General features: G+C 27.9%; 1 protein-coding gene across 1 annotated transcript; it reads left to right on the top strand.

Moving 5' to 3' along the window:
- Positions 1-7,999: 7,999 nt before the first annotated feature.
- Positions 8,000-10,434, top strand: LOC107018374 (probable strigolactone esterase DAD2). Its single transcript, XM_015218840.2, has 2 exons — positions 8,000-8,460; positions 9,733-10,434. The coding sequence occupies exons 1-2, from the start codon at positions 8,090-8,092 to the stop codon at positions 10,163-10,165; spliced, it is 804 nt and encodes a 267-aa protein (XP_015074326.1). The 5' UTR covers positions 8,000-8,089; the 3' UTR covers positions 10,166-10,434.
- Positions 10,435-12,000: the final 1,566 nt, after the last annotated feature.

The following is a 12,000-nucleotide window of genomic DNA, read 5'->3' as shown; positions in this document are numbered from 1 at the left end:
TGACTTTTCAATTTAATTAGTAATTAATTAATAAGTACATTATTCTCCACCACTAATTGTCTCTTAAGCACTCCAATTCGGATTAGGATTAGATTCTTAAACATAAAAGCACCTATGTCTGAATTTTATTTTTTTGAATCATCAAAAGTTGTTTTCTCCAATGCATGTATCAAATATCCATGTACCAGGATATTCTATGAAATTATTTTATTATATGTTTTGCTAACGGAAATTATTTAATTTCTAAATTATTTTAGTCCAAAACATATTTTAGTATAAATAATGAATTCGTTTATACCATATAAAAAGTGAGATTAATCTGATGAAATATTCTTATTTATCCCTATAATAAATGATCCGTTAGGATGTTATATATAAACTCTAGTATTATTTACTCATATTATTTAATTTACTTTCTTAAAAGATTAGCATATCTTGATTTGTTCTCCATTGAAATTATGTGTAATTAGCATCAAATGTTGGTTATGTCCGTCAATATGCAAGAAAGCACAAGTTAATATGGCAAGCATAAGTAGTACTTTCAAAAGACAGAGAATATTATTGAACAAAGGTTGTTTGGAAATGGAGGTCTCGAATTCAAGCTTTTGGAAATGAAAAAAATCATATTGTGAGTACTGTAGTCCCGAAATAAGTCATACAATATGCGAACTGATCAATATTTAATTGAATTTTAATGCAGGTATCAACCATCGAATGAAAAAGAAGGAAAACAACTTGGTTAGTGAATATAGAAATTTATGCATGAGTTACATTTCATTATTCACAATTTCAAAATTCAATTATTCCTCGTGTAGGAGGCACTATATAAAAAATGATCATTAGCGTTAATTTATTTTTAATTATCGTTAAATATGTATTTTTAGGTTTAATTAACACTTTTTGTATGTGTTCCTAAAATCTTTAATAACATTAGTTTTAATGACATTTAAATAATACTGGTAAAACTTTTTACACTTTTTATTAATGTCAATATTTATTATCGAGTACAACGTAACAATGTTATGATTGAATCTCTTGACTAATTGGCCTTACAGATTGAAACTTCTATTGATGGATGTGGTGATAAGCTTTGCGCATGGAGCACATTTCCCTCAAGCATTAAATCAACTATTCTAGGTAAAACACAATTTAATGGATCATTTGTTGTTAGTTAGAGTTATATCTGTATTTATATTATAAAACTTGATTATATAGGCAAGAGTTAGTTATTTCTTATGCATATTCAATAACTTATAGGTGTTTTAGTTATGCATAATCAATTTTATACTAATATCTAAACATCGTGCTTGATATGATGAATTATACACAAAACAATTAAAATGCTAATAAATATTGTACTCAAAGTGTTTGTTTTAATATACGATAAATATTTTACTTTTCAATTAACCAACCACCAGACAACCCCTTAATAATATTTTTATTTTTCTAAAATAAAAAGTAAAAAACATGTGTACACAAGATCGAAAGATATGTTATTATTATTATTATAATTATTATTATTATTATTGTAATCATATCTAATATCCAATGTTAAGTCAGCTTCCACCTTATCCAGTTCATGTATATATATCAAATATATACGTATTATTAATTAGCATATTGTGATTTGTGACATATATTTTTTTTATATAATAAAGTAATTAGAGGAGAACCCACTTAATGCACTCATGAATTAAGATAACTTGCGCGCATGCCACTAAAGAAAACATTCAACTTTTGGATAATTATATTAATTATGATATGATGTTTTTGCTTTTTGTATCTATACTTTCCATACTAGGATATAAAAGATTAACTAGAAACTAAAGGTTAAAAAGGAAATTAAATATATTAAAAAATTAGGGGAAAAAAATCATAATAAATAAATACACTCAATTTAGGGGTCGATGTGACGGCAATTATTGAAAGCTGATAATAATAATTTACGAGCTATTAAGTACTCTTTTAGTCCGAAATACATAATTTGTTTCTAGAGATTAATTAAATTAATTGAGTTAAAATAGTTTAAATTAATTTAACATATTAAAATAAAAATTTAAATATTTTAGAATTATATAAAAAATATTATAAATTACAATATTTCTCATATCAATATGATATATAAAAAAATACGTCTTATAATATATCAAGATCTAATTAAATTCAAAGTGGCACGAGATATATATTTTTTGAAATTAGTAACTTTGAAGCGTAAGAGATATATAATGGTAATTTATTAATCCTTTTTTATAGATAACTTTCAATTTTATGGTGAATATAACTTCCTTTTCTGTTTTTATATAATATACTAAAATCTAATTAAATTTAGAATATTTCTATTACATATACCTCAAAGTAAGGGTAACTAATTAAACATTTTCGAACAAAAAAAACCTTGTATTTAAGAATATTAGAATTTAAAATATCTATCAATAAAGAAAAATATTTATTATTTTATCATAATTTTCGATGATACGATAAAAATATAATGATATAAGCCGTAGCTAAGGGGAGGTGATGCAATGGCTTACGGTATAAGCTAACAACGAAAAGATAAAAACTAGTGCAATTTAGTGAGAGTAGATAAGGGACACGTGGCATAACAATTCACAACCAAACATATAAAGAAACAGATAACACCACTCAACATGAAATGGTCCCTTGCCAACTACTCCCATTCGACGCATCTCGTTTGGTCATGAATAAATTATATTGAAATTAGTTACTATAAAATTGTTATTTGATTTTTATATGATGATAAAATAATATTATAGTCTTGAAATAAAATTATTATGTAATGTTATTCCAAATGAATAAAGTCTTTCGAAATGACTCAGTTGGTTTGAAAAGTGTTATTCATACAGATGACCTGGAATTGATCTCTTATCAATATCTTCAAAGTTGAGCCTATCGTATTGGACTTGCATAGTGTAATTTACATCTCCTGATGTGTTCGTTGTAGGCTATTAAACAGTACGATACGTTGTAGCCGCGGAGGGTTATATCCTACGACTAAAAAAAAACTAATCCTAAAATTAGTTTCATAATTGATTTATCCCTTATTTATTCGTATAAACGAGCCCTTATATATGTACTCTACCTTTCCTTTTTTGTGTTTTTAGTTTGTATGAAAGAATACAAATTAAATCTCTTAATACTATGGATTAGAGTGCAAATTAAATTTTTTTTTGAGTGGTTTATTTTATTTTGAGAGTAGGAAGCTACTTTATACTATTTGCACTTGTTTAATGATGGACTTTGAGATCATTGTCTATATATATATATATATATTAAACTATATTATGTATTTTACTAATAATATAAATTATTTACTTGATTGGTGACTAAATGTTCTTAATTCTCACTGTTAATTACCAATATTTTCCAATAAATAGGTAGAACAACTTAATATGAATACACGTGGAAACCACGGAAGATGTTATATATAACATGTATCTATTTGTCCACACTCAAAGAAGTTGAAATACATAGATATTTGTTGAGACCAAATTAAATGAGACATTTATGCATTATGCTTACTAAATATCTATCTCGCACTTATCCAGTACAGGTCCATAATTTATAAGAATAAAGTAGCTGGAAAGTACTACCGTATAAAAAAAAAAAGCTTGTTTTATTCCAAAAAAGACAGTTTGATCAAATTGTGAGAAGTGACAAAATCTCAGGGCTAAAAAAGGCTAAAAGAGGAGCAATTTAGATGTATATATCTCATGTTTATATTATTTTGGACATGAAGATATAAATATATTCTCATCATAAAGAGATCAGCTGGAACTCATATTATATAATTATAAGAATCTGATTCAAACTTTAGTAATTTTCACTGTATATTATATTGGAGGTAGCCTTCAAATTATACTATAGGCCCCTCTAAAAGATGGAATGAGAATATACTCTATGGTCCATTTTTTTTTTGGTTCTTGTTGCCGCATTGAACGATGATATTGGGGTAGATTTTAACATGCAACTGAGTCTAGGCGAATCCCACGTATTTAAGATGATACTGATTAATATAACTTTAATAAGAACGATATTGAATTCTTAACGGTTAATGTATATATATGTGACATCTAGGTAAATTAAAAGTTGTATGTTCCTAAATCAAAAGCGAATGATAATACTATTACAGTGGACGAATATAATTACATTTAATTGATTGAAAGAAATCCCCTTATAATCTATTTCATTCAAGGCTGAGAAGTATCAACTGTAAAGTCAAGTGACACCCTCCAATTTTGAATCAACACAAATAGACATTTAAGCTGATATAAAATTAAACAAATAGATACATAAGTTCTTTATAACATCATGTATAACAATTTATGTCATACACGTATTATGTCACATATGAAATCAAACAAATAGACACATATGTTTTGCGTGACATCATTTATAACAATTTATGTCATACATGTATTATGTCACATATGATCATGTATGTCTACTTATTCAATTTTATATAATTTTCTACTTGTGCACATTCAAAACTGAAAGACATAAATATGAGTTGAGGTCAAATAAAATGACATATTTATATTTATCATGTCAATAAACAAATAGACTATTAGCTCTGTAATAGAATAAGAGCCTGTTTGGCTCAGCTTAAAAGCTGATCAAACTGACTTAAAAGCTGATTTTTGACTTATTTAGCTGTTTGGCAATACTCAAAATAACTTATTTTAAGTTAAAAAAAACTTATTTTAAGCCAAAAGTTAAAAGCTGGGGTAGGGGTACTTTTTTTTTTTTTAGCTTATAAGCTGTTTTAAGTTGACTACATTTTTACCTTTTTGCCCTTAATATTTTTATATAATCTCCAAATTACCCACATAACCCTAACATCTCTTTCTTCCATAACCCTTAATTGTTTTGCCCTTAATATTTTTAGACAATTATTATTACCTATGGATGAAACTAAAATAAATCTTAAATCGTTCTTTGATCTATTCAAATTATATATCTTTAAAATCTATAATAAATTTATATTCCTCTTATAAATAATTTGTGATTAGAAAGAAATATGTGAATGATAGCAAAATATAATTATTTATGGCTGTAAAATATAAATTAATTAACTTTTATTATGTTAACAATTTTTAAGGATATTTCAGACATTTTAATTTAAAAAGCTGTTTATCAGCACTTATTTGCCAAACACATCAACAACTTTTTTTTTAACTTCAGCACTTTTATCCAAACGCATAACTATTTATTTTAAAAATAAGTTTCAGCACTTCAAAAGTACTTTTTTAAAACTGCTTTTATTAAGCCCATTCAAACGGGCCCTAAATATACGATTCTTTTACCCTTAATAAAAATGACAAATTCATTTAAATCTTATACAATATAAATCTAAATTAATTAGAAAATTCGTACCGTGTGATATTAATAAACAAAGAAAAGAAACAAGAAGAAGAGAAAAGCCTAGAAATTGTCATGAATGCTTTCTGACTTGTGAGGCCAAGTTTTGTGTAAATAAGTCCTTGATATGACTAGTTTTGAGTGGTAGATTTCATCAATCAATGAAGATACTAGATTTGAATTTTATTTTTTTTTTAGATAAGTATTCTCTTGGGTCCCCTTGATCACCACTGTCCTTTTAGTCCAACTATATATTTGCATATTAATTTATTTTGGAAAAACAATATTAATGACATGTATATATGTTTGGTGAGATAAAAGAGTGAATACAAATGCAAATTTATGAAAAAGTTGCTGGACTCTTGATAATTTAGTTGGTTATTCATAAATGACAGCACACACCCTCGTGGTCCTTATTTAATATCATCTCCATCAATGACTCACAATTCACAAACTCATTAAAGTGTTTTAGTTTTTATCTTTTCTACGCTACTTTTTTTGTTTCATTTTAACGATCATTTTAATGATATACGTCTATTTAAAAAATATAAGATATAATTTATTAAATAATTTTTATTTAATTAATATTTTTTAAAAACAAACAAATTCATTATGATGAGAAAATACTGTATATATGGTAAAATTATAACACATGGATCTAAATTAACTTCTAATTTAACTAATGAGGGAATAAATGTCTTAGTTCATATAAGCAAAATACTAGTCTATTCCTTTGACAATATGAGGCTCTAACTCACTCTTACACCCTTCGCACCCAAGCCCAACAAGAGCGAGGACGAGGAGGCCAAACTTGAACGAAATTTTAGTTTAACTCAACCTCAAAAGTTAGCTAATGAGAAAATGATTATTCAAGTATTAATTATAACAGACCACTAATTCATTATTCAACTAATGTGAGACTTGAAGTCACTCTAACAATTATTTATTTGTGAATTGTCATCGACAAATATAAATTTTAAACTCAATCTTTTAGTCGTCAAATGAATATAATAATGAGATATTGCTTGGGTTAGAGTCGAATTCAAAATTCTAATATCCACTTGAATCGACATAATTGCCCTCATCAATTCAAATTTTCCTCAATTTTTTCGAAAAACATATTAAGGTACATTTTTTTTATCCCCTCGGAATAGTTTTTGGTAGTAAATAAAATTCATAGGATATTTCATTATGAACCAGAGAAAGTAACAGTTGAACTGTCCCTTTAGGAAAAGACAAAATTCTTTGACTTTTTGTATTTGTCAAGGTTTAGATTTCGAAAATCTAATATAGATAATGTTGTCCAAATGAACGAAGGTACACTAGATTAATTTGTAGCCAATAGACAAATCTTCTGACATTTGAGTTTATACAAGTACAATAAATTATGGACGTCCACTTAAAATATGTCACACGATAGAACAAAAACAAACAACTTGACAAAAATATTTATAGTATTATATATGTTTGGAGTTTGTCTAAAATAATGTTTTAATTTAGGAAATACGTTTGACACTTCCATTCTTTTATGCTTATCAAAATTGAGTAGCTTTATTTTGTTTGGGGTTGGTGGATGACAATAATTAACTAGTAGTTGCTGATGTCAAATGTCAATGATAGGGTTAAAAGAATGTGTGGTGGTTGTCGATAATTTGATATGTTGATAATAGTTAATGACGATGCTAGTTATATAATAGTGGAGGTGATTGATACTAGAGAGTCACATTGGTGATAGTGATTGATAGTGCTAATGGAGGCGGCGACGATAATTCTGAATATAATTATATTGATGAAGGTGACAATAATAGTTGATAACAATGATGATTGTGATAACACAGATGGTGAACGATGAACGGTTAACCAGTAATAATGATTGTACTGATAAAAATAATTATGAGGGTGACTGGTGAATAATAATTTTGATAAAATGGTACTGAAAATTATTTATACAAAGTATTAACTCTTCATTAATGCTACTAAAACTTTATTAAAGATATAAATGATTTGGATATATTTAAATTTAATAAATTTTTAGTCTATTTAAACAATTTTATCTTAACAGTCTAATATTATACCATTCAAATTTAGACCTCCTTAAAAAAGGGGCCTTATACTCCATTACAATCAAACATAAGTGGCCATAGTTATATTTAACGGAAAAATACAATTTGTATAGATTTTTTTTTAAAAAAAATATTCAAATTGGAGAAAGAATGAATAGTTAATAGTGTTTTTTTTTCGGTTTAAACGTTTTACGTGTTTTTCACGAGTAAAGTATAACTACTATCATATAATATTACGTACATACAAAAACTAATATGATGATCTTTGAATAAGAATGTATCTATTTATTATGATACTTAGTATGGTGACCTTTAGAGTGATTTCTCACTCTATAAATAAAGTTGTTCATTCACTATTGTAATATATACATATGAAACTTACATATACTTGAATAAGAAGAAAGTTTTCTCCTACGTCTACTTTTCTTTTCTTCTTATAATTTTGATTTTACAACATTTTCTAAATTCTATATCAAATAAAAATAGCTAAATTAAGACGGATGAAAAGTAAGTAGGTGTCTTTTGGCAACTTTATAAGTACCACACCCCTCCAATGAATTTTTCCCATTCACACAACCATTAAACCAAAAAAAAAAAGATTAAGTATTCTTCAGTCCAATAAAAAAAAGGAACCAAAAAAACTGAAAATGGGTCAGACCCTTTTAGATGCTCTTAACGTTCGGGTCGTCGGTTCCGGCGAAAGAGTTTTGGTTTTAGCCCATGGGTTCGGTACCGACCAATCCGCTTGGAATCGAATTTTACCTTTTTTTCTCCGAGATTACCGTGTTGTTTTGTATGACCTTGTCTGCGCCGGCAGTGTAAATCCTGATTTCTTCGATTTCCGACGTTATACGACACTCGACCCTTACGTTGATGATCTTCTACATATTCTCGATGCTCTTGCTATCGATCGTTGTTCCTATGTCGGACACTCTGTCTCCGCCATGATCGGAATTCTCGCTTCGATTCGCCGCCCTGAACTCTTCTCTAAACTCATCCTCATCGGAGCTACGCCCAGGTGAATTTTCTTCTTTTTTTTAATTTAAATTTTTAACTTTTTTTTTTACTTGTTCGATTTCTTTTGCAATAACTCATAAGTCATACGAGAATTATATAAATCTACTACGTAAGGTGTTATTTATCCTAGGTGACATTTTAGTTTATTCGAGTTAATTTAAATCAAAACTAAAATATAAATATTTGAAAATTTATACTATTAATTAAATTTTATGAAATTTAATTTTTGATTAATAAAAAATGACATAAATTTAAATAGCAAAAGAATAATACTAGTATTGACCAATTTGTAGAAAATGGGGAATATCGATTTTTTTAAAAAAAAAAATTACATCCGATATTTAAGTCAAATTAATAAGTACATCACACATGTATTTAAATGACAAATGAAATAAGTAAATGGATTGTGGTAAATTTATTTCACAGTTGGACATTTAAATATAGCGCATTTATATACTTTAATTTTGGAGAGTTAAAATATCATTTGAGTTTCTTTTTCTTAAAAAAGTTGATGATATTTAATAAAAAATTTCTTGTTATATGATATATATATATACGTATAATATCCTTCTGAGCATGAAAATATTGGAATCAAACTCTGTACCTCATAAAGTAATAGTAAATTCTGTTTATGTCGTACGATCTTTAGATATCGTTTGCATATATTAAGAATTATATTATTATTGTTTTTGTGCATATATAGTATCTTTTGAGTAAAATTTATAAAATCGACTCTGTATTCACAGAGTAACAATAGAATCTGCTTATATCGTACTTTTCTTTATATTATTATTGTTTTTGTGCATATATAGTATCTTTTGAGTAAAATTTATAAAATCGACTCTGTATTCACAGAGTAACAATAGAATCTGCTTATATCGTAATTTTCTTTGACTTCAATTGCATATTACATGGACTATGTTACTGTAGTAATGTTGTTCATATGTATGTATAATATTTGAGTTTCTATACATACAATATAATATTGAGTTTGGTTGGTCTACTCAAAAATAGGAATATTTAACGTGGTCCTTTTGTTTATTTATTTTCTTTTACTTTTTCTCAATTCCCCATAAAGTTGAGAGCACTTTTGTCAAACTAACTTATCTTATCCTTAGTTTATGTTTGACAAAATTCATGAATTTATTTGCTTAGGAATGTTATGATCAATCAAATGACATTTCATGTTATCAGAATCCTTATCTTAAACTTTTTTAGAAACCTTTTTATCTCCACCAAATCGTTGATTAAATAATGTTGTACACCAATTCAGATTCTTGAATGATGAAGACTACCATGGTGGATTTGAACTTGGAGAAATAGAGAAAGTGTTTTCAGCAATGGAGGCAAATTATGAAGCATGGGTCAATGGTTTTGCCCCGTTAGCCGTCGGAGCCGACGTTCCGGCGGCTGTACGAGAATTCAGTAGAACATTGTTCAACATGAGACCAGACATAACATTGTTTGTGTCAAGGACTCTGTTTAATAGTGACATGAGGGGTGTTCTAGGTCTTGTGAAAGTACCATGTCATATTTTTCAGACAGCAAGGGACCACTCTGTACCCGCTTCAGTCGCGACGTATCTAAAGAACAACCTTGGTGGGAGGAACACCGTGCATTGGTTGAATATTGAGGGACATTTGCCACATCTTAGCGCCCCGAATTTATTGGCTCAAGAGCTAAGGAGGGCTCTTACTCATAGGTGATCGATCCCGTTGAAGCAGATACAGAGTGGTTGAACTCATAGAATTTAAATCCTGAATTATCATTTGTTTGTGTCAACCAAACCAAAAACAAAGAGACAAAAGGACTATGCATGGTTTGTTTAATTTTTGAACCTTTGATACACTTTGTGGATTTGTGGAAAAAGTTCGGATTTTTACCCAATAGGATTTTGACAACATTCAAGAATAACAATCCTTGCAAAAAAAGAAACTTGAATACACAAATTTTGAGTTTATTATTTTTGTGAAAAGAGGTTTTTGTTCAATTTTCTTTTTCCAATTTACTATGTGAGAATAAAGCAAAGAATATGATTTTTATTCTTTTCATAATTGACATTAGATCATATTATAATGTGTTTACTTCACAAATAAATTGACCCAAATTTTGTGAATTCAAGAGTGTAAAATTTGGTTCTAATAATTTATTATGATACGAAAAAAATCTTATATAATTAATATCAATCGTATGAGATCGAGAATAAATTTTGAAGGAGATGGTGAGATCAGGCAAAATGTCAAGGATGGGTCCAATATGATTATCCATAAGAAAAGAGGATAAGATGCACATGATAAATTTCACGTGAGAAAGTGTCCCTTCTTTGGACCATTTCCACTTTCCTCTTTATTTTTAGGGTTGTATTATTCAAATTCACTTTTGTTTTTTTCCTTTGGTATTTATGTATGTAAAGAAGAATTTGCATCTTAAAAAAAAGGTTAAATACATAAACATATCCCTAAATTTGTTGGGTTCGGGCATCTCAACTACGTCATTTTTCTATTGAATCATTGAACCACCCATAATTTGTTCCTTTAAAACATTGTTGGTTGATTTTGATCGGCTTTTCTATTGTAAATGCCTTCAAGTGTGTTTGAATTGTAATAATTTTGATTGAAGGAATGAAGACAAACCGTGTTAGTCTCATTTGTTTTCTAATGTGTTCAAATGACTTAAGTAAAACACAATTATTCTCGAATATTTTCACTATCAATTGGACTAATGAGTTGTGGAACAACATATGTATCCTCTATCAATACCCCTCATAAATCTGGTTCCACATCAGACAACGATGATTGTTTAAATGGAACAAATTATGGGGATTTAATAATTCAATAGGAAAATGACGTAGTTAAAGTACCTGAGGAAAAAAACCCAACAAGTTTAGGGATCTGCTTATGTATTTGGCCTAAAAAAAAACATAAAGTCATGTGGTACAAAAATAGTGTCAGTCTTTGTTAATAATTTTGAAGTAGGAAAAATAATTATACTCGCTTTTGTGTACGATTTATTTTGTTTAAAACTTGAACGGATAGAATTGTACTAATGTAATGAATTGTTGATCCAATTTCGTATGAGGTTGTACCATTTAATTTTCTGTTATAAGAAACAAAGTAAGTATATATAGTGATAGTTCTTATGTGATTCAAGAAACATAGTTCGAGTCGAGAATCTATTAAACATGTTATTGTTGTTTATAGTAGTGTGAATTGTTTATAACAAAGTTTGAATAGTCCACAATTAATCTAATCCAATACTTTGAATAGTCTTGTTATGGATTTTTGAGACCATTATAATTTCGGAAATCAAATTTAAATATCACGGGATTTTCTCCGTATCTTTAATAGTATTTTTTAAAATAAAAAATCGTTATAATAAGAATTTAAACGTAGCGAGTCATATTTTCTTAGGCTAATTCCCCGGGTCATAATTGATGGCTGTGAGCTTTCAAGTGTTTTGGATATATAGCCCATAATATAAGCCATAGTTTCAGGCCCAGGGCATTTACAAGGACCCATATCATTATAATGTGAATATTAAG

Source organism: Solanum pennellii, chromosome 4, assembly GCF_001406875.1.
Source record: "Solanum pennellii chromosome 4, SPENNV200".
Taxonomy (NCBI): domain Eukaryota; kingdom Viridiplantae; phylum Streptophyta; class Magnoliopsida; order Solanales; family Solanaceae; genus Solanum; species Solanum pennellii.
Note: the sequence above shows the minus strand (reverse complement) of the source record. Positions and strands in the feature narration are given on the sequence as shown.

Excerpts from the sequence above, each read along its gene's own strand:
- LOC107018374 (XM_015218840.2), top strand. The coding sequence starts at position 8,090 with ATGGGTCAGACCCTTTTAGATGCTCTTAACGTTCGGGTCGTCGGTTCC. Across the intron at positions 8,461-9,732 it reads CTCATCGGAGCTACGCCCAG|ATTCTTGAATGATGAAGACT; the intron begins GTGAATTTTCTT and ends ACACCAATTCAG.